This window comes from Botryllus schlosseri, chromosome 12, assembly GCF_051294905.1.
Source record: "Botryllus schlosseri isolate E-star chromosome 12, Bs_hap1, whole genome shotgun sequence".
Taxonomy (NCBI): domain Eukaryota; kingdom Metazoa; phylum Chordata; class Ascidiacea; order Stolidobranchia; family Styelidae; genus Botryllus; species Botryllus schlosseri.
Genome location: NC_137247.1, coordinates 9,684,018 through 9,708,845, shown reverse-complemented (window position 1 = coordinate 9,708,845; position 24,828 = coordinate 9,684,018). Strand labels below are relative to the sequence as shown.

General features: G+C 41.6%; 2 protein-coding genes across 3 annotated transcripts in view; both read right to left on the bottom strand.

The window, feature by feature from the left end:
* The window catches only part of LOC145452182 (uncharacterized), a 377,577-nt gene that overhangs the window by 271,226 nt on the left and 81,523 nt on the right, over positions 1–24,828 (bottom strand). The window lies entirely within an intron of this gene.
* LOC145452846 (uncharacterized) lies at positions 18,746–21,042 on the bottom strand. Of its 2 annotated transcripts, XM_080330982.1 has the most exons (3): positions 20,782–21,042; positions 19,519–19,565; positions 18,746–19,461 (listed from the first exon to the last, which is right to left on the bottom strand). In XM_080330982.1, exons 2-3 carry the CDS (start codon positions 19,539–19,541, stop codon positions 19,131–19,133), a joined length of 354 nt encoding a protein of 117 aa, XP_080187108.1. In that variant the 5' UTR covers positions 19,542–19,565; positions 20,782–21,042; the 3' UTR covers positions 18,746–19,130. The 2 variants fall into 2 exon arrangements, with proteins under 2 accessions (XP_080187108.1, XP_080187107.1); XM_080330981.1 differs by having other exon boundaries at positions 19,519–21,042.

Below are 24,828 nucleotides of genomic sequence, written 5' to 3'. Positions count from 1 at the left end.
GATGTGGTTCTATATGATATAGCTTATATATAAAGGAATTGCACTGTACACATCGATTTAAGTCTGCAGTCAAGTTGTCGGCAACTCTAAAATCGGCGCAATTTTATAGGTTTAACGTTTCTTATTCACGTGGGTGGGTCAATTAAACTAATACGTTCTACATCCACTCAATGTGCACAGCGCAGTGATGCTTAGCACAATATATCAATGACTGCAGTATTCCTAGTACACAACTGGTCTTCTCATCTACAAGCCGTTCCATCAACCGCGCCTTGCGAGACAATCTGCGGGGTGCGTACTGTATCGCGAACTGCAAATTTCGAGATAGTCGCACATTGCATCACATGACATCTGCTAAACATCTGGGAACAAGACGAATAGTAGCCTGCTGGGATTAGACATTATGGATCACTCTGTATTGGGGTGTCCGAGTCTACATCTGTTAAGATGAACAGTGGACACCTCCCGAGACATTTACGCACTGTCCGTTACTGGAATCGGGTGTAAATAGCTATATAATTAAGGGTAAAATCTGGTCACACGTCGTCTTCTCGCGTATATTCATTCGGGATTATACGCTAAGCCCAAACCTATCCCGGGCAAGTCAAGAGACTAAACGGACTGTGAACGGCGAGATATGATCCAACGATATAATTGCCAAACAACTTCAAACCGCATGAATTCAAAATCCAATTTAATATTGGCACCCGTGAGAAATATAGTTATTTCATTTCAACCCAGATTGCACACTGAACTCCACGATGACTCCCCGATGCGCGTATGAATGTTTCCAGATTTTCCTGCATTAACAACAACTATACTACACTTCTAGGTGGCGTGGCGGTGGTATTGTAAGGTATTGATGTGTAATAACAAAGTTGATGCCTTTTCTACCCTTTAAATACCAGGACGACGATCGCAACGACGACAATCAAACCTTATCAATAATAATCCTCACAGTATGTTATGGGATTAACTGACTTTCGCGCATAATCTAACTCAGTTACGATACGGAAATATCACACAGCACTGATGGTTTCAACATGACCCGAATTATGATGCATATATAGTGCTGAAGCAACGCATGTTTTTCAATATTCGCAAGTGACATATGAATGATATTATATACGATCCTAATATCATCTCTGGACCGCTATAATATATCCGCGACGGTAGCCTTCGCTATATGGTCACTTGGTCAGTCTCGGTGCAGCACTCGGCTATACAGGATACACGGATCCTTCCCGCGATTTTTTCAATTCCAATTGCATGCCTGGTAAGCGAACCGTAACGAAATGTTAATTCGTGTGACGGTAATAATTCCCTTTCCTTCGCAGTTATTAAGGTCATACCATGGCACATTCAAGAGATTACGGTTGATTGTAATTAAACCTACAGCTATTCAAATAAATTTTAATATTGTATTTGCTTGCTCAAACCTTGGACAATGGGATAACATGCGTAGATACAACGCATACGCGTAGCGACATTGATTAGTAGGACTATATACTCGCCTGCTCAGACGATCGACTTGGTGTAAAAAGATCTACTCGAAACTCCGTGAATATCAAAACAGCAAGAATGGCCTCGGGCTGCCCGCTGGATTCACTGACTCTTTCCTGCGGTGGTCGCACGTGTCTTTTTGGCTTTCGTAAAACGCGCTTCCATAATGCGTGCTGCACTCTGGCGACCTCAAGAGCACAATGGTCGACGTGGTCTTGATTCGCAGGCTTCTGAACTCATTAGACCAGAGGTCTCAAACACGCGGCGGCACGTCCCGCGACGGCATTTTGGAATTTCAAGTATTCAACAATATATTCAAGTGCCATATAGGAAAGGACGTAGTTTATTTTTGTCCTTGATGTTTTTGCGGCATATACACCGACTCATGTATACAGGAACACATACACACAATCTTCGCACATGCATACCATGAGTGCATGATGTGCATATGTCGCTGGACAAGGAAGGTACAGATATAACCTTTTACGGCTTTCCAAGTCTTGCACCACCCCTCCATGCTATCCCAGTAGTGCATGAGCGCCAAGCAGGGAAGTCATGGATACCAGTGTTACTAATCAGGTCTTTGGTCTGACCCGGCCGGGAATCCAACACACGACCTACCGATCAAGAAGCCGGACGCTTCACCATTACGCTATCTTATCATGTATCTTTCTTAGACTTAAGATCTTAAAGTTCACCCTAAAACTACTATAAAGATCACTGAAATCCCGAAAAACTTAACTATCACATCACTTGTAAAAGCTACTATGCAGTAGAAGATCAGCTATAACGTCACATTTCTAATTCATGATGATAAAACATGACCTTTGATGATTCGTGACTGAAAATTGTGATTTGGTTTGGTGCGACCTTCTCGTAAAATTATCGATTTGGGATTGACTGGGGGAGTTAATAAAAATGACTTGAGTTGAGTCGGGTCAAACGGTAAAATCAGAGAAGGATTTGCGACTCGGAACGGTGACTTGGTATTCCTACGGATGAAACAATCTATGAAACTGTCATGGGGAATAGTAATACATCAAAACATCGTTGCTTGCGTTGCGTAGGATCAGGGTTGTAATGACTCGAGTCATGACTCGACTCGAGTCAGACTCGAGTCTCGATTTTTTTGTGACTCGACTTGACTCGAGTCATTTTCTTGAAATGAGAAAATGACTCGACTCGACTCGAGTCAATATTTGGATTGACTCGACTCGACTCGAGTCAATATTTGGATTGACTCGACTTGTACTCGAGTCATTACACATGACTCGACCCAAGTCATTGACTCGGTTTGTTTTATATGACTTGAAGATGAAGAAATTTGCGAATCGTAATGGCTAGATCAACGCATCTGACGAATTCTGCCGACATCGCTATTTGTCACCACTGCTTTCGTTGCACTCGTCTGATATCAGATATGCCGCCGTAAAAACAACAGACAATGGTACATAGTAGCAATGCATTGTACAAAATCATCCAGTGATGAAGAGGTAATAGATCCTCGATCAAAGTACTCAAGACTTTTCGATTATACAAGCAAACAATAGAAGCAAAGTTCAATTAGAGCCAATGAAATGATCTAGCAGGTCAAGTACTTGGAAGAGACTGATAAGCTCATGTGTAGATTTGAAGGGATGATTCTTTGCATTTTTGGATGACTAGAAAAAATGAGTATCCAATGCTCTTCAGTGTGGTTCAAAAATGCTTGTCAATTCCTGCATATAGTGCACCAGGGGAACGTCTATTCAGTAGATGTGGATTTATTCCAAGACCATTTTTGAAGTGTAACTCGCATTGATTTGATCTGTTGTCTGTGAAAACACACGATACCCTCCGTCCATTCGACGTCTTGTTAGGTATGTGCGTTGTGCACGTGAGTAATAATGAGTGACTAATGCTGTGTGATGTTTGTACAATAGGGCTGTTCAAAAATAACTTCTTTTTTATTTTACTGGGTGGCTACTTGATAAAATTGTCATGTTGCATAAAAAGAACACTGAATCTGGCTTAATTTTAAAAAGTAGAATCAATGATATTGGAGGAGAAAATTTTGGATTTGAAAATAAATGGAGTATTTTTAGTTAGAAATTCTTTCATATAATATATAATTACATACTAGTGGTAAGCCGACTATTTTTTCCATATCAAAAATATTCCACTCTGATAACGTCGCTTCTTCTAGTTGGAATTGAGCCAAATTTGCTATGCTAATCATATTTTTACACAATCCAACAATATCATGAGATGGCCGATAAAATTCGAAAATCTCTATTTGTAATTAATCCAAAATTTTCTCTCATAGCATTGCTATTTCTACTAGTTGGAGTTGAGCCGAATTTGAGTTCTTTTATGCAATATAAAATGTTTAAGAAGTAGCCTCCTTTTTGAGATTCTGTCCTCCTTTTTGAGATTTTTTTAAATGTAGGGAAAATTCGACTAAGACACAGTAAATCAGCACTGAAGTAATGCTTCGGAGGCTATTTCGGGAGCTGAACAGGAAAGTTGACCATTTTTTAGTCAACCACCTGATAATGTGAAAGAAAAACTCTACCTCTACATAAATATGCATCTGCCAATTCTCTATCAGCTGGTATCTAGACATGAATTCGTTTGTTGTCTATCAGATAGTATGTAGACATGAATTCGCTGGTTCTCTATAAGCTATTTGTGAGCTGTCGTCGAGATGTGCTCGTAATAAAAATTGAATGCTTGTATTTGTGATGCATCAGACTGACAAGACGGATATTTGATTTAAAGTTCTAAGATTAGTAAAGTTATCATATTGGCGGCTTGTCTCGTCTATCTATAGAATCGGTAAATGAGGCCAGGAATTGTCCGTTATATGCCTAAATGAACACGTGCAAAGACTCTGATAGGGACAAAATAAACGTGTTTGGCAAGCAAGAAATTCGATCTCACCCAAGCAAGATTGAAAACATTTAACTGGAACATGACTTCAATACTGTGACTTGGACTCGGACTCCAGTCATAACACTATGACTCGGACTTGACCCTCTAAACGGTGACTTGGACTCGGACTCGATTCGGTGATGAATTGAAAATGACTCGACTTGACTCGAGTCAAAACCACAAAAATAAGATTGACTCGTGACTCGGAACCATGTGACTTGGTTACAACCCTGCGTAGGATATGTAGCTATCTAATAAGGTCTGTATGGCAACCATTGGCATTCTGTGACCCCATGACGTATAGTTGGTTACATGTTGGGAGTTGTTTGTTCTCTTTATCCATGTTATCATCGGTTGCGAGAGAGAGAGAGACAGAAATGATATTCATTTTCGCCTGCTTTTGACGACGGAGTTGCGATACGGCCCCATGAGGTCATCTAGTCTGCGCCCCCGGTTTTTTTCTCCACCATGCTATTAGTGATTGCTGAGCGCCTAGCAGGATAGCTGCGGATACCAATTTTCGAGTCTTTGGTATGACCCGGCTGGGGATCGAACCCACGATCTACCGCTCGAGAAGCCGGACGCATAACCACTACCTCGCTCGTGCGAGTAATATATTAGTACGCTATATACAGCTGTAACACCAATGATTTCTTTGCCGATTGGACATTTCTATTCCAGGGGTTCCATCGGGGTACGAAGCACCCACATCAGGGTGTACGAGATGCATTGTGGAATTAGGCCTATATGCTGTGGAATATTTTCATGGCCAATTTATTCAACTGGAGCGCGATTTTATGTGAACGGGCTTTCTGATTTTCATATAGGTACCATCAGAAATTGTGTTAAAATCTCATTGGAATCACAAGGGGTGCATGCTGTATCCTCTCCTATGATGTCTATAACTCATTAATTAAAAAAATTATGCCCGCCACGAAAACAATTATATTCAAATATTTGATAATATGAATTTTTCCGTGTCAAGCGTGAGCATTACAATAGTAAATTACATATATAAGGTGATTGTGGAATGCCTGTCTACAAGCAGATCATGGTATGGTATGGTATGGAACGAGAATTTTCCATACTCCATACTTGCCTTACTCTCTCCATACCATACTTGCAATTTTCCATACCATACCAACATTGTTCCATACCATACTTGATACATATTCCATACTTTCAAATACTTCAATATCATAAGTATAGTACTTTTTATAGCACCTATATTGTTGATATTGCGGATGTCATTATTGCTTAAACTAGCCATGATGCGAATCTAATTCCTGGTAATAGTTTTACAGAGTCTGTTTTGGTGAGGCTTAGTTCACGATGGTGAGGTGCCTTGTACGTCTACTCTACAGCTTCCACGAGAAAAATGAGATAGTCAGCTGATTGTTATCTAGGACCGTCCATAAAAGGGAGTGGCAACATACGACCCGCGGACAATTCCCCGTCTTACATGATTATGTGGCCCGCGGCCCCAGTCTGCCGAGATTCTCCACTACTTGCCTAAACGTCAAATTTTAGTGACTGCATGTTATTATATAGGTGTGCGCACTGCGCAGCGTGCGAGAGTGGAGCTTACGCGTATGTTCGTCGAAGCGAGAAGACTTGCATTATCGGCATTTAAGATGCCCTCAACCCTAATGAATTGATATCTTGGTAAATCTTGGGTGCCGGGCTTATCAAAAGTTTGAAATCCTAATTAGGATTGCACCGTGAGTCAGTTGATCAGAGAGAAGCAGACGTTGCGGCGGCTGTACGACAATGCTGTTCTCAAATCCATATTGTCATTATCGGCGAGAAATGGCTTTGAAGTGACATTGCAGTCGATAAAATACATTCATTAAATACAATTTATTCCTTGTATATGTGGGCGAGTAATTTATCCATTCAGCAATCCGGCCAGCCGAGTTCCTAATTTTCCTATATCCGGCCCGCCAACTGAAGAAGTTACCCGCCACTGCTCCACAAGAATATCATTGCATTTCCGGTACATTGGCATGAGGCACATGCAAGTTTGAAGTAACTACTCGCACAATAATTTATAATGTATGCGAACCCCCAAAATATCCCAGCTGCAGGCGATCAATACTGCAGCGATATGCGTGAGTATTAGTACAGTATTTGGTTGGGGTTAGCGTGGCGAGAATTTCAAACTATATCTACCCCACTCCCTGATCTATAATCCTAATGCGAGAGCGTTTGAAATATGACCAATAAGATATCTTGGTATGTAAATAGTATAAATGTGCGGACATTGTTTCAGAAGAAATGTAATTATCAATCAAATTGAGCATTTAGTACAGTGGTTCCCAACGTGGGCGATATCGCCCCCCAGGGGGCGATTTGGTGGTCTAGGGGGGCGAAAATGACGAAGGGGGCGATAGGGGGGCGAAAATGGACAAAGGGGGCGACAGGGGGCGAAAATAGCGAAGGGGGCGATGACGCGTTAAAACGGCTATATTGGAGTCAAATCAGATAAATGACCTCTTTTTTTAGTCAATGCACGGAAATTTAGTTGCAAAAGTGTAAAATTCGACATCAGGCCGAAAAGTTGACCTTTTTTTAGTCAACCCGCCGATGATTACAGTTTGTATGCCCATTTTTCGGTTCACAAAATTAGGGGGGCGATGATCGGTGTTGAGCTTGAAAAGGGGGCGATGAGTCGAAAAAGGTTGGGAGCCACTGATTTAGTACGTTGCATCATGATTGCTTGTAAGCTGTCGTCACTCAAGGAATGAGGTAGTTGGAGTAGCCTACATTACCAATTATTGCGTCACATGATAGACTATGCTCGGTGACGTCGTGTCTAGACTCGATAGAATGTAGGATCAACATTACTGTTGTCAGTATTACATCACTAAATCATGTCAGTCCAAATGCTCCTAAAACCGTTGCACAAGCGTGTAGGCCTATTTGTTCCTACACAGCGTTCAATAGTTCACGTTCACACATAACAAAAACGATCATATTCCGTGAACAGCGAACAACGTACGCTTCATGAAGCTTGCACAGATCACGATAAAATGTATAAAACATCAAAGTATGGAAGTATGGAAATGTCGTTCCATACCATAGATTAAAATCTTCCATTCCATTCCATACTTGCGTTATTCCATATTCCATACCAAAATATCGATCCATACCATACCATACCTCCATACCATACCATACCATGCCCTGTCTACAAGGTCCCGTCAAAAAAGGCCTACTTGGAAATAATACATTGAATATCCTCATTGTTTGTGCTGCGACCCACGGCGTCATCAAAACTAGGAAATTGGCCCGCGAGCTCATTTGAGTTTGAGACCTCTGCATTAGAGGGTGGCGATATAGCGTAGTGGTATAATCCACACCTGCAACACCGATGGGTTCCGGCTGCGAGTCCGTCCGAGGTCGACTCTCGAATTCCTACCGAAGTGTTGGAGGTTTATGTAGGCGGCGCCTCCTCGTCATCTCATCCGATAAGCGGTGTCTTGTAAAATCCTAGAAGTTGGCCGTGCTACAAGTCGGGAGCTACGGAATAAAATTGAATAAAATTGGCCTGTTCTAAATGATCATAGGAGTCGATAACACCATGAATACCACAAAAAAACACATTAGCTGTCATTGCGAGTATTGCGAACTAGCTGGGGGAACTATATATCACTCAAAATCAAGTTTAAGTCGTTGCGATGCTACTCTGACTAGTAATTCACTGACACAATCACGTTTTCATGACGTTAAGCGTATACGTATATGCCGCAGATGAAGACTCACTCAAGTAGTCAAACTCAATCAATGACACTGTTACGTTTGTCAACTTTTCATAAGAGGGGCTCAGTTTGAATATCGATCCATGGGGTCCTCAGGACCACAGATGTCAATGTATTCTGTGTTATAAGAGCCAGTTATATTCTGATTCTGTTATAAAACTATATCTAAAAATTGTCGTCATATTTTCGAGAACGAAGGCTGAAGTAAGACTTACTTATGAATTAACCGAACTTAACGATTCAACGACATGGAAAACACATGTGACCATAAATTTATTATGGCTGATATATTGGTAAATGATCGCAATGACCCAGACTAATCACAATGTTGGGCACAATGTCTAACAATACGGATTGATACCCATCTACCCTAGTCGTGAGATAAATGTGGCTGCGGCACGTCGTCGACATAACACTCGATTATACAGATTCTTTGCGCTTCTAGTCGAGTATACCAGACATACCAGCGGTGCCCAATTCATAACTTTCGCGATGATAACGCTTCGCTTCTCCCTGAGCAATATATCAATATGTCGTAGAATTCCACTGCGTATTCAAAAGTTTGCGTGAAAATTGCGAACACACAATTCATGTATCGAACGTGTAGCCTACTAAACGGATTTGATGTTAATCGGAAAATTTGCCCCGTCGAGAGATTGCAAACGTTGATACACAGTTCACTTGTGGTAGTGCCTCATGTCGTGTCCACGTGCACTCGTGGCTCGTGCGGGTAAATTAAAACACACCGTTCGTAATTCCGATGTCAAACCTCAACACCATATAGCTTCAACCTCACAAGGCGTAGACTGGTTCACAAGGATTTGCGTCCGATTCATTTTAAACACAGTCCGACGACAACAAGAGCGCTATGGTCGATCCAAAATCCAAATTGCCGTTGAGAGTTCCCTTCGAAATCATTGCAATCGTAGATCAAAATTCTCCTGGTTTCTCCGATTATGAGTCAGTCAAACCCCCAACTCTTCTTCCTTTGCCGAATTATAACGCACTGCCCTGAGACGGAAGTTCAGGAGAGAGCCGCGTCGCCACTCATGCAAGACATCTATCCACACCAATTATCAAGTGGTCTTCTTGAGTGACTTCGTCGTAGGCAGGCGGGGGTATATCCTCTCGACTTGTGTACTGAGGCGGTGGTGTGAGCTCGTTCGACAGCGTCAACGTGGATCGAGTGGCGGCAAGTAATCTGCCAGGTAATGCATTCGGTCCTATCATTGAGCGCACCCGCGTGTTAGTACCACGTGTTGCTGTAACGACCCGCTGTTCGTCTAATCTTTCATTGAGTATTTTGTTGAGCGCTAAGGCGAGAAGAACTTCGACTGCCAAACATCCCAGGAGTGAAAATCCGAGGATCAAGGCAGCATTATCCATATTGACTAACCCCCAGAAAATCGTCGATGTTGCAGCAATTAAGGCGATCGTGCATTGACCTATTAGAAAACATTCTGCAATGCCCTTCTCCGTTCTGCTAACGTTATCTGACATATTATTCGGTAAGCTTAATATCACCTGGAAAACATAGTATATGGTTACGTGGTTATTTGGTAATAGCACGGACACGGCAGCGTCCTCGCAACTTTGCGAGATAGAGTAATGGACTAATGGTTATGCGTACGGCTTCTTGATCGGTAGGTCGTGGGCTCAATCTCGGACAGATCAGACCCATTAGCAATCAGGGATAGCATGGAGGAGAAAAATCATGGTGGGCGGACTAGACAACTTTACCTAAAGGTTGTATAGCATCTCGATCAATGTTCCCTTTAAGCTGAGCACGTGCGCAAACGCGCAGTGCTGAAACGGTCTCTGCGCACAGAAAATCTAAGTTGCGCACAAAACATCCTAAGTGATGACCTTTTGTTAATTAGTCGTTACGCATTGTTGTCCAATGGTCTGCGCAGTGAGTTGGTGGGTGTGCGCAGACTCGTTAACAGAATTTAGAGGGAACATTGATCTCGATGGTGCCGACGAGAATAAATCTGATCTCTCTCTCTCTCTCTCTCTCTGAAACATCTTTCGCAAAGACGATAACTATCCATTGCTCGACTCCAGTCGGAATGTTCCGTTGACTCGACTAATTTTCTTGATATGAGTCAACTTAACTTCTACGACTCGACTTGCATTCGAGTCATTGAGCATGACTCGACCAATTCATTCCATATTACTTGATTAAAGTCTCGTGTATCAGGACCTATGCTTGAAAATAGGCAGCACCCAATTTTATGTGTTTCAACACATCTGCGGGGGTAAAACGGGGGTATAATTCCCAAACAATTCCCGATCCTATGAATTCAAAGTCTCCTATTTCACAAAGTTGCATAATGGCACCAGGGACTGGTCATTTACACCAGGCCGATATTTTCTATTTGCGTATGGTACGGCTCACTTTCGTTCTAGGCTTTTTTTAAAGACACCACTTACGGCGACCATAATTCTTGTAACGCCGTTGATTCCTGTCTTTTAGCATTTAACGGCGATGCCACTAAATATTCAACAGATTTTGGATTGATCACTTTGATTATTATTCTTCCCGATAGAAGTCATAAACTTGGATAACTATTATCTGTATGCATTGGACGCTCGTAGACGAATTATTTCGGAGTAGTGCATTATTATCGAATCATTAATGCTGCGAAAAAAAAACGAATCATAGCTACGAAAGTGGTAGAATGTGTGACTAATTTAGTTTTAACGCTGGAATGTATAAACCTACAGTCATTCAAATTAATCTAAATACTTTGTTAGCTACCTTAAACCTTGGACAATTGCTGGTCGGGGAAACACCGCATGCATGGCTGCAACTCATACGCATATAGACATTGCCATTGACTGAGGTGATTAGTTACATTTGGGAAACTATCGCTAATCCCAGTCGCCCTCCTATACTAATCGTCAGATTCGCCGTTAAATTTAAGAAGGTGATATCCACGGAAGCCATACATTATGCAGTTGTTTGTAGGACTTACAGAAACGTGAAAAAAATGATCTTGCTAATTCTCGAATGGATTAAAGTGTGACTTGACGTGCAGGCCAGTTAAGGACAGTCATACGCGCGTACCAACATGTCACTGAAAATAATATTCGGTAACTATATCGTAGCTACATGTGACCTTGCACTTAACTGTTACCTCACGTTCTCCTTTGTGCTTCGTCTATCTACATGCGCTTCAAATCAAAAAACGACTATTAGGCTGGTGGGATATCACTAATATATTGTCGAAATTCCATGAATACTAAAACGGCAAGAACAGCCCCGCTCTGTCCTCTCTTATCTCTGACTCCTACTCGCGGTTGTCGCACGTGTCGTTTTATCGACACCCGCTTTGGCAAACCGCGCTTTCACGATGCACATGCAAGCGGTACTCTGGCGATCTCAAAAGCTCACGAGTCACCTCGGTCTCGATTCGGACGAGTCTGAACACAATATATGTTATTGTAAGTATACGAACTAGGGAATAAGGGAACAAGGCATGTATAAGGATATACAAGGATATCACTCAAAAAGCAAGTTTAAGTTGAGGCGTCGCTACCCTGACTCGGATTTCCCTCGAACTTACAAGTTTTCTTCATGTTAAACGCGTATGACGCAGATATAGAGTTAAAGCAGCAGTCGAGCTCTATAAATGACACTGGTACATCGGGTAGGTCCGACAACTTTTTTGGCTAAGAGTCATTTTGAAGATCGGCCGAACGGTTCCAAAAATGTTGCGCAGACAAGATTTATCTCTCAAATCAATGAAATTGTCGTCGGATTTTCGAAGGCCAGACTAACTGACATACAGATAAATAACCAAACTTCACGATACAACGATATGGATAAAACCAGTGACCATGAATTTATTTAGGCTGATATATGGCCAAATGATAGCAATGATCCAGACTAATCAGACTGCTGACCGCAATGTCTACAAAGTAAGGGTTGATTGATACCCATTCATCCAGCCTATGAGATAAAACGCATTACAACACGTCGTTGCCATAACACCCGTCTACAGATCGTATGCGCCGTAGGTTCAATTCTAGTCGACTACAATATATACCAGCGGTAACGAATTGAGCCTTCTGCGATGATAACGCAAGCTAATCTTAATTGCTGAGGGATATATCTGTATGTCATACGACTCCACTGTGTATTTAGAAGTTTGCGTGCAAATTGCGAACACAGATTTCATATATCAAACGTGTACTGTCCAGTTGAGGTAAAAAATCGGAAAATTGGCCTCGTTAAAGATTTTTAACTTTGACGCATAGTCTACTTGTAGTAGTGTCTCATTGTATGTCTTCAATCTCATACGATGTAGACTGGCTCACAAGCAGCGCCAGATTCATGTTTTCTGCATCCCGACGACAACAAGAGCGATATGGTTGAACCAAAGTCAAGATCGCCATTAGGAGTTCGCTTCGAAATCATTGTAATCGTATAGATCAATATTATTCAGGTTTTTCCTAGGGGGAATCAGTCAAACCCTAAATCCTCGTCTTTATCCGAAGCATGTCGTACCGCCTTGTGACGAAAACTGGGGACAGACTCGCACCGACACTCATGGAGCACATCTATCCACAACAACTCTCACTCTCAAACGGTCTCCTTGAGTAACTTCATCCTAGGGAGGTGGGGATGTATCCCCTCGGCTTGTATCCTCTCAGCACAGACATGGGTCGAGTAGCGGCGGGTAATCTTCCAGATGGTTCATTCGTTCCGGTTCTTGAGTGCACCTGCATACTTCTACCCCGTGTCGCTGCAACTATCTGCTGTTCGTTTAATCTTCTCCATCGTATAGTACTAGAGCATGTACTCACGGAGTGCGACTACGTCACATGCCAGGGACAGAGATTCCATGACCAACCACGCTCTTTCCCTCTCGGCAAACACTCGGGCAATGAAATATGTGCCAAAAGAGACGAATATCGTGCATTGGCATTAGGGTTGCATTTGAAACAAAAATCAATTTCAAACAGACATGTTTAAAACAAGGCCCTCATTTAAAACATTTTTTTTAGTGTGTTTTTTATACCATGACGTCACGAATATTCAACTGTGACGTCATAGTGGATTGGCATTGACTATTGAAAATATAGGGTAAATATAGCTCCTTTGACAAAATATCTGTATTATTAATGTTGAACCGACTATTTTGAAGGTTCCAGCCATCCCATATCGATATATGTCGGCTATATCGGGTGGTAATTGTCCATAGGCTCATACAATGTTTTTTGGATAGTATTTACACAATTATCGCATCATTTTACAACTTTATAAAACACATTTTTTTAAGTGGATTGTTTAAAATACTGCTTAAAACACGTTTTAAACAAAGTGTTTTAAAACACCGTTTGTTTAAATGCAACCCTAAATGGCATAGTTGTAAAGCTATGATCGTAACATACGGCTGCTCACTAGGGTTGTCCATAATTTGGAAAATCTTACGAATCCTCCGTTGTAATGTCTTATTCTATAGATTATTGATAAAAAACGACACTGAGCCTGAAAGAAGCTCACAGGAAGACCGTTAAGATTTCGTGCAAAGCGTTTGAAAGTAGCTGCCGAAGAATGGGCGTGCCACCGACCATAGAACGGCGAGAAGACTAGCAATCACGAAACCACGGCTCTTGATTGGCTAATCGGCTATGCTTCAATGACCACGACAGCAGCAGCTTGCTGTGTAGGTGTTCAAGGAGTCTGCTACCGGCGGCGATTCTGAAAGCGCATTGTATGTAGGTTGACATATAATAATTTAGGATTGATTCAGGGTATGTTGAGGTACGAAATACATGATAAACAACAACAACAGCTGCTTCACAAAAACGTCTAAAGCGGACCGCTTTATTGTGAAGGAAACCGCCGTAGCCTATATGCCTTGTTTTCAACGAGGGAAAGCATGGGCGCTTATGCAAATAGCGACGGATTCCTACTTTCAGAAAGGCTATATCATTATTGAATACAAAGATAAAGCTTAACAATGACACTACAATTTGTGTGATCTTATTGGGCTCAGGTTGCAGTACATAATTGAAGTTTTCAATGCTCTAGGGATCGGCTGAATCAAACGTCGCTTAGGTTTGGCACTTGTCAGATGTTTACAGCAAATTGAATTCACTTGTAAGTGTTTTCAAAGTCCCTAATGATGCCGCAGAAACGATGTTTAAATGCAAGCACAGACTATGCTTGATATGATGTACAAACTATGCTGGGTGCTATGCACTACGCAGCATTGTCTGTGCCTACTTTTACACCCCTTTTCTGCGCGACATTAAGGACTTTGCCATATCATGTCCAGCATAGTATGTGCTTACTTTTACACCTCTTTTCTGCGTCATCATCAAGGACTTTGACAACACTTGCAAGTGAATACATTTTGATGCAAGCATCTGACAAGTGCCAAGCATAACCCGCTGATTCAGCCGATCCTTAGAGCTTTCAAAACTTCAACTATGCACTACAACCTGAGCCCAATAAGATCACACAAGTTGTAGTGTCATTGTTAAGCTTTATCTTTGTATTCAATAAGGATATCTTTCTGAAACTAGGAATCCGTCGCTACTTGCGTAAGCGCCTATGCTGTCTCTCGTTGAAAACAAGGCATGCAGGCTACGGCGGTTCCCTTCATAATAAAGCGGTCATGCTTTAGACGTTTTTGTGAAGCAGCTGTTGTTTGTTCATCATGTATTTCGTACCTCAACATACCCTGAATCAATCCTAAATCATTATCTGTCAACCTACATACAATGGGCTTTCAGAATCGCCGCCGGTAGCAGACTCCTTGATCACCTACACAGCAAGCTGCTTCTGTCGTGGCCATTGAAGCATAGCCGATTAGCCAATCAAGAGCCGTGGTTTCGTGATTGCTAGTCTTCTCGCCGTTCTATGGTCGGTGGCACGCCCAATCTACGGCAGCTACTTTCAAACGCTTTGCACGAAATCTTAACGGCCTTCCTGTGAGCTTCTTTCTGGCTCAGTGTCGTTTTTTATCAATAATCTATAGAATAAGACATTACAACGGAGGATTCGTAAGATTTTCCAAATTTTGGACAACCCTACTGCTCACTTTTGTTTATATCTGACATAGGCCTAGTAGTCGATTAGCTGAATCTCACCTGGAAAACATATAGTACGGAACGGTTATAGGTATATTTAGAAATCAGTTCATTAGCATCGCGTGACTCACTATAACAGACAGAATAGTTCTTACATTTCGAATTTGATTCACCCCATCACTAACGTTCGCTACTGATGAGAGTTAGTCGAAAAGCTTTTAGCGAATAAATTAACAATATGAAGTTATTGTTTCGCGTTATTCTGAAGTTCTGTACCACAAATCACTTGTTCACTATAACATCATTCGTAAAAACAATGAATCTATACTTCTTCTCCAAAGGTGTTTCTAGATGGCATAGGCCAGGGCTCACCAACACGCGGCCCGCCCGGTATGCCTGCGTTTATTCATAACTTGACTATTACTCACGATTTGGGTGCGCATAAGTAAGCCGATATCAGTAAATAGATAAGTCCGGAGTTCACGGACAATTGGACACGGACACTGGACAGTTTAACGTGGGTTTTTCGCCTCCAGTTAGTTCATTACGACTATGCACTAGAATGCGACCATAGCCAACATAAATCATCAAAATCCGGCCGTGAATAGCAAAACGTTTGGCCACATCTGCTTTAGTTGATGAAGAGGGCTGTCAGCTATCGTGCGCAGCTCATAGTTCAAAATAGAATGAAAGTGATGATCATGATTTTTTTGTTGTAGGATATTTGTATTTCTTCAATAAAATTTCTTTTGCGGTAACTATGCCCGTCGCACATGTTAGAGAGAACAGCGTTGTACTGACGTAGAGTTATCAAAACGTGGCTGTTAAACTATGCGCTGTCTATTTCATCTCGACATTAAAGTCATGCGGCCCGCGACCTCTACGAATTTTGAAAAGTGGCCCGCGACCCGTTTTGAGTTGGCGACCCCTGGAGGATATATATATGAATTGCACAGTAAAGTTGCCGGCGACCTCAGAGAAAGTGCAGTCCCACAGCCGGCTTTGTATTCACGTGGATCAATCACACCAATACTCTCTATATCTACTCAGTGTGTAAGTGCACTGTGCGTGCACGTGCTTAGCACAATATATCAACGACGACAGTATTCCAAGTACACAATTAATATTCTAGCTATAAGTCATCCCAATCAGCTGCGTTTTACAAGAAAATCTGTGGGATATACTATCAAGTCGACCGTTGTATCTACGAGATAATCACACCCAATGACATCCGCATGACGTCTGCAAAGAAGTCGGACGACGGCCTACTTTGAATTTGATTCTATATCATGGATCACTTTCTCTTGGGGTATCTGTGAGTAGGCTACATCTGTTAAGAAAGACAGGACACCTCCTGCGACAGTTATGTGTTTTCCTCTACTGCACGCGGGGGTAAAAAGTAGCTGTATAATTTAACGTAAAAGCTGTTTACACGTGACGTCCTCGCGTATATTATTTCAGGATCAGACGCTAAACTTCAAGCTATGCGGAGGTTTAATCTAAAGGTTAAAAGTACTGTGAATGGTGCATACCCGCCCTACTTAGGAGTGGCGTAACCAACTCCTTTACGATGCGTAAACATGGCCCTCTATAATTATATAGGTCTATACATGCATAGTGCATACTACCTATGAAAGTCATACGACAGATGACGATATCAGTTTTTGCGCTCGGATGTATAAACCTACAGTCATACGAACAAAGTTGGATGCTTTTCAGTTTTCACCTCGGATAATTGCTCGATGGGGCAATGCACGCGTATTACGACGTTATCATTGAATGAGACTAGTGGTTCCCAAAGTGGGCGATATCGTAGCCTGTGGGGCGATTTCGAGAGACGGTGGCGAATACTTTGTTGAAGTAGAATCAGTATATACTTAAATCTACTTGAGTAAGTGGATGCAACCTACTTAAATACTGCGGAAAGGACGAAAGATACCCTACTGATGACTCTTTAGGGGGCGATAAAGAAATGTTGAGCCTGATAACGGAGCGATAAGTTAGACAAGTTTTGCAACCACTGAATTTAAAGACGATTAGTTAGCGTTAGCGCTTAAGCGTTTAGTTGAAATTTTCCTTTTGCTCCATGTATAACTATAGGCTCTTCCGCGCGGTCCGAAGCGTTTAAGTGGCGTCCTTTAAAAAATTGACCGCGCCAAAAGTCGGCAGCTCAGTAATTGTAAAAAATATTATTGACCCATTATGTCAGTGGACATATTGAGAACAATGTGGGGGAAGTATTATCACTCCAAAAAATAGCAATTTCTATATCGTTTCGTCGCTACTCTGACTATAGTAATCCACTCAAACTATCACGTTTTTATCGCGTTACGCGTTACCGAAAATCGTTATGCAAAGAGAAAATAAAGATACATAACAATACTTTGTTCATATGTGCATTGTGCAACAAGTACGCGCCCGGTTCGGGCCATGCAGTCTCTCATTAAAAAGGCAACTCTTTTCACTCGTTTTGATTTCAACTATTCAGTGCACTAAAACCCTTTTCGGTCAAATAAGCGTTTCGCTTTGTACAATAACTTCTAGTGCGTGGATGGCCAGGTCTTTATAAAAATACAGCGCATTTTTCGGTAGTGAAAAATGCTTGCTGGCAGATATCGTTTGTAAGAATACGACACAAAGGCCTCGGAGGCTCCAGTTTATCGAAGGGGTTGAAAATCCACACATGTCTGTTTTAATGCTTCTGCCTTCTGGCTTGGTAAATAAGGTCCAAAACTATCAAGGAGAGTAAGCACATCAGAGCTATGTACCTTATGATACGCTGATACACAGTAACCTTGGATATATGTAAAAACAATCCATATCTATAATCGCGCGAAGCGCGAAGAAATTCCACAAATTTTACCAGACTGCTTTGGTGCCGTGGCGACCCGAAGTTACACACATACATTAGGAACCTTTAAGTAGGGCGAATTTTCGTTACAGTAACTTGCAAATGTGAGTCTGTAGTGATGTTATTTACTACTATCTTCGTGCCTCGTGCTAATCGAACAGTTATTACGAAAAATATGATGATTGGCCAGAGAAAGAAAGCAGAAAGTCACCTTTACGTCATTTCACCCGCGTGTCGCAAGCTCAGACGGGCTGATGCACTGTATGTCTGCCACTACACCCGCTTTCGAAACAGACATTTAATGAAGTAATAAATATAGTGCGCAGATATTTATTCACCACAGCTGGTGCAAGGCAAAGTTATTGTAAAAGCTACGATTAGTGTTGCGTCGTAAGTCAAACAAATTTTTACAATTGCGTCGCAGCGGCAAAGTTCATGGAGCCAGTGCACTTGAATTTCATTAGGTTTATTTCAATTATACCACGTCAGTAAAAGTAACAATTATTTACGATTCTCATTCTCTCTTATCCGCGTGTTTGATCCGCTCTGCAACTTCAGTCATACGCACAAGTGCGTATACCATACCACCGCACTAGATTATACAGATCCTTTTCGCTATATGTTGAAACGAAAACGCTCCCCTTCTCCCAAGTATTGATGAATGTATCAGTATGTTATACAATTTCACCGTGTATTCGAAAGTTTGCGTGTCAATTGCGAACACACATACGGTTTTGATATTTATTGGACAATTAAAATCGTGCGTAATTCCAATTCCAAAGCTTCGGAGCATCAACGTCTGACTATGTAGACTGGTTCACGAACAGCGTCATACCCTCGTTTTTCACAGTCCGCCGATCACAAGAGCGCTTGCTCGATCCAAAATCAAAATTACCAATGAGAGTTCGCTTCGAAATCATTGCAATCGCAGATCAAGGTTCTTCAGTTTTCCAGCTTTGGGAATCAGTCAATCTCCAACTGCTCGTGCTTTCCCGAATTATAACACACCGCCCTGACACAGAAATTCAGGAGAGTCGAGAGACCTGCATCAGCAGTCAGCCCTCATGCACCAAAACAATTACCAGGCGGTCTCCCTGAGTGACTTCATCGTAGGTAGGCGGGGGTATATCATCTCGGCTTGTATACTGCGGCGGTGGTGTGCGATCACTCGACAGCTCAGACGTGGATAGAGTGGCGGTGGGTAATCTGCCAGATGTTGCATTCGTTCCTGTTGTTGAGCGCACCCGCGTGTTATTAGCACGTGTTGCTGCAAGCATCCGCTGCTCGTTTAAAACTTCCCTACGGCCATCGATGCACATGATGACGAGTATTGCGGCTGCCAGACATCCCAGCATTGAAAATCCGATGATCAACGCTGCAGTGTCCCTTACGATGAATCCATAATTAATCATCGATATTCCAAAAATGACAGCGATCGCCCACCTTCTTCTGACACCATATGACATAGTAGTCGATAAGATAAATTACCCCTGAAAAACAGTATTATACGGTTGCACTGCCAATCAAACTATATAAGGTCAATGTCCAGTGTCAACTGTACAGTGTACTGTACAGTAATGCTCATCACAAGATATTACTGACGGTAATATTCCTATGTAGCTGGCCTACACGTGTGCTATCGCGTAGCCGTAGTGCGTTACTGCTAATTCACCAAATGTCTTTTCGAGATCATGACACCCAGTGTTGCCACTGGCAGTTAGTGACAAAACACTAGATTTGCTAACTATAAATAACGCTAAATTTCTAATGTGTAATCCGAACTATTGAATAAGGCATAAGGCATCAGTGCAATGCATTGGCTAAGGTTATGAGTAGACTCGGCAAATGACGAATTAATCCTGTATTCTGCGCCCTTTCGACATCGGATAATATTGCCGAGTATTTCATCTGCCAGTAAAAACGCTTTAATACCTCACGATGAAATCTCACGAATATAATATTCATGTACAATTGTACAATGTACATCCAATCCGAATGAGTGATATGGTGCCTACAAATTTTGGCTTTATGGAGTCACTCATGTTCGAGACGTCACGCCAATATATATGAGAATGTGGTCAAAAAAAGTGTCATCCAGGCTACGCCAGAGATATAACACAGAATTAGTTATCCCGGGTTTACACCTATATGGTTGTCATTGAATATTGGGTTAAGTCATTTGCCGATATCCATCCCACTGCATGACTGCATACATATTAGCTCACTCTAATTGGATAATAAATCATATTCATTTCGGTTGCATAATATAATATGGACCTTCAAGACTCTTGAGACTCGGTCTTGTCCCGTAAGCTAGCATAAAAACAATGGCTATCTTAGAGGCAGTCATACACGTGTCAAACAATATTCGGTAAATATGTGAACTACATGTTTTCTTGCAGACAACAGTTACCTCACGTCTATCTAGGTGCCTCCGCGCGAAAACGAAGATCGGACTGGCAGGAAATCACGAATATATATTCGAAACAATATGAATACTAAAACATCAAGAACAGCCCCCAGCTGTCCCCTCTCATATCTAACTGCTACTCGCGGTGGTTGCATGTGTCTTTTTATAGACGCGCGCTTTCGTAAAGCGCGCTTTCACGACACAGTGCTGAAAGCGGTACTCCAGCGACTTCAAGAGTCGACTGGGTCTCGATTCGCTTGCTTCTGAACCCACTAGATGTCATCATAGTGTCGTACATGGTTTGGACACAAGCAAATCTCACTGCTCACTGCGCTTTGTCTGCATCGCACTTTCCATTTGGCTGAAGGCAATTTTACGGTCATTTTTGACCGGCTTGCTGAGCATTAATTCTGAATAAACAGATATCACCCGAAAACTGTCGCTGCACTGATTACGAAAATATATATTCTATTCCGCCCATGGCCCTGGAACCCCCACAATTAGCCACAAATTATTCATTGTTGTGGAAATTCGTATTGTGACGCAACAATGCTGTCTGGCTAAACGAGACCGCTGCTCATGAGAAAATGAGCGGCTGTGCGATTACGCAGCCTTACGTACCTCACACGCGTAATCCAGATTCAAAATAAGGTCAATGTGGTGAATTATGCCGTAATAATTAAAGTCACAAGTCTTTGTTGTCATTGTCACATAAGGCTACACATTACACGGTCTGTCTGTTATTCAAATTGTTATGAGATACGTTTTCAAATCCCTAATTCGTAAACCAAGTCAATCAATGCCCGAAAACCGAAAGTTGAAATTCAAAGATGTTTGGAGCACTAAATACTTGTTTACTGAAGTCAGGGGTAAGCCCGTCTTTTTAGTATAGTTAGTGCCGAGCAGCGAATTATAATTTCAGTCGGTCTGATAACAAAAACACGAAGACATGCACTTTGTCAAGTGGGGCGAATTTCATAACTGCAAGCCTTGCTCAAAAGCAAGATTATTTCACCAAGATGCACACTGATCGGAAGGCAGCAGTATCCCAGAGACATTTGAATGTCTTGATAGAAAAACGCGGATAGGGGTTTAAAGAGAGTTCGAATTGTATCATGCTTAACATTATCTCGAAAAATGACGGCAAATAAATATTTTTTGGTAATTAACCGTCACTCTCTCATTCCCTAATATGAACACAGACACTGTGCATCATTTATTAGCAAACAGCGTAATTAACTGCTTTAAATTTAAAAATAAAATTATTAGGTTTGATAATACAGCTAACATTTTCGACTCGGCCCGCCAACGTATTTTCTGCTTCTCGTTTGGCCCGCGGAGGAAAATAATTGCTCAACCCTGTCGTATAATCACGATCGTAACAGCGCTCTCTCAGACTTCCCTTCACGCCTTTGGTACCCCACACGGAGATCAGTTTCATTTTGAGGGGTATTGCCTCCAGACCCCCTTATTCTCTGCGGGTAATATCGTTGCAATCCAAGTCCGGCATTACGTAAAATTCATACCTTTATTTATATTTGTTTTCGGCTCACTAAAATCGCGAGTATCAATGATAATAAATATCAATGTGCATTGGTTGTGTGGTTTCGCGAGGGAGAATTTTTTTAAAGTTATTGAATGAATTTTGCCAATAATATATTCGGCTTACTATTAATTTGTTATCATCTGTCAACCAGCGGGATCGTATGCACTGGTAGACCTGATGGAGCGCCTATATAATAACACATCAGTCATGTTCATGTCAAACTGTTAAAAAGACTATTCATGAGGTTCTCCCTATAGTTAGCTCTTCTATGGTGACCCCATTTTTATTAATTACTTTGTTGAAGCATGTTGTTATTTCACCATAAATTACGTAGACAATCAATAGCATATTAAATAAGAATATATAAGTAATTCCGAAAGCTTAATTTTATCGCCGGTATTACAGAGCTATTTATCAATCAAGAACGTGGATAGCTATGACATTGTTTGAAATTCGAGTTTGTAATTGTGAATGTATCGTCCACGGCAGTTCATTTCACGCCGTAGATCAGGAAGGTAGTGCATTTGAAAACTGCATGCGTTGTCATATGGGCCTCTCCATGTCTGCTGTTCTATTTGATCAATCAACGTATCGTGCAATCCAAGATTTCGAGTCGGGTACATCGAATTCGCGAGTGATATTGGTCGCCGGCGCGATAGTAACTTAAATTTGAGGATTTTGAAAAGAGGGGTCCAATCCCCTAAACCCGATGACGGCATAGTCTTTACCTCTCACAGACATGATTTACTGTCACGAGAATAATTATTCTTGCTGTGATGAAATCTTACTATCAGGTTGCTGCAATATTGTTCAATTCAGTACAAAAATAGATATTTGGCAAAGAGTCATATCTTGTACCCAAAAGAGCCATAGGTTCCAGACCACTGGTATAGTACTATAGAGCATGTACCCGCAGAATGCGTCCGCGTCAAATGCTAGGGACAGAAATCCCATGACCAACCATACTAGTTCCCTTCCTGCAAACCCTCGGGCAATGAAATATGTCTCAAAAGAGCAGAATATCGTGCATTGGCATAGTTGTAAGACTATAATCGTCAAATACGGTTGCTCACTTTTGTTTATATCTGATATAGTAGTCGATAAGCTGAATCTCACCTGAAAAACATATAGTACACGGTTATATGGATATTTAGAAATAAGCTTCTATTTAAAAATGAATTTAACAGGTGTTCACGTTTGTGGTCATGCATTCCGAACAGTAGATGCAAGCCAGATGATCCACGTATTGTTGGAAAGGGCAGGAAATGTCCTTTTCGAATATGGCCTTTATGTTGAAATACTGGCATATACCCAGAGGGGGTCGGTAACGAAGTGCTTCTGCTCGCACTACTTATTAAGTGGTTTTGATTTTAGACTACTACTTCTACTTCACAGTTTTCAGTTTTTTAGGCTAAAATAGGCGTGGAATACCTACTTATTTACTTGTCAATCGCCACTCTTACTTCTACTTGAGTAGAAATTTCGGCGTTACTTCTTCTCCTACTTGAGTAGCGACAGTGACTACTTTGACCACCTCTGCATATACCCCAACGGTACACCAGCTCGAAAAATTATGAAAATTTTCACCTCCGTGCTAAAAATCCTAAAAAGTCAAAAGGCCCTTGAAATATTCCTTCCAATATTGGTGTAGTGATTATACAGACATATGTCTACAAAACAATGGTGGGATTTTCAAAAAAACGTTTGCTAACAAAAGTTGTGAAATTTTCGTCAGCGACCCCTAAATTTTGATTTTTTACGAAATTCTTTGCTCTGTAAAAATCTCCAAGAACAAAAGTTTGAGAAAACCCACCATCATTTTATTATATATACCCTAACCATCATTCTTGCAAAATTCCAATGTAATCAGATAAGCAGGTGCGGAGCAGACACAATTTTTGTGCAGAACAAGTACAATTTGAGAAAAACGCGTTTTAAAAGTACAACCACAATAACCTCGAAAAACAATGACATGAACGCTGCTCATGAGATCAATGGACAGTGGTCACATTAGGTGATTTGCATCACACAGTGAACCATTTCTAACACAAATCGACCGGTAATACCCGTCAGGTACCTAGTCGGGTGTGCCCAAAGACTTTCGACCTCTTTCAGTTTTTAGCTTCATGACAGTGAAAAACTGTTGACATGCAGTGTTTCATTTTTTGTCCACTAAAACCAGTGCATTTTTGTGGAAGCATCAACTGGTAAGCTTAGGCTATCAAAAACATCAAAAAACCACTACATCCAACATTTTAGGTGAGCACACGCAGCGCCACAGCCCGTTTGACTGCTGCAGTTCCAAAATACCCTTCTTTCAGACACCTTCGCCATATGGTCATGTTCAATGACTCATTTTCATTATGGGCCAGTCCACCAATGCATCTCTTCAATAAAGATTCATCCGACAACCTCTTACAGCAATAGTTCTCAACCATTTTTTAGACACGCCCCCCCCCCCCTTTATGATAGTGAAAAATTTCGCGCCGCTTTTATCGTCATATCACAAAATCCAACCGGGGTGCTAGCAACCCCAACAGATTGCTTGATGGCATGGAAGGTTATATGACTGTTGATGAGAGAATTAAAAAATATAAAATTCGGTCTCTATATATAGAAACAGGCGTGAATTGAAGGTAAATCGCGCAGAGCGCAAAATTTGTTTTTTCGGTTGACCACTTCGTCGCGCCCCCATCAGATGCTTTCACGCCCCCCCTCCCAAGGGGGATGCGCCCCCCAGGTTGAGAACCACGTCTTACAGAGTCAGAGTGGCAGGATGTGTGGCAAAATAGACTCT

Excerpts from the sequence above, each read along its gene's own strand:
- LOC145452846 (XM_080330981.1), bottom strand. The coding sequence starts at position 19,541 with ATGTCATATGGTGTCAGAAGAAG. Across the intron at positions 19,462-19,518 it reads TCATATGGTGTCAGAAGAAG|GGACACTGCAGCGTTGATCA; the intron begins GTGGGCGATCGC and ends ATTCATCGTAAG.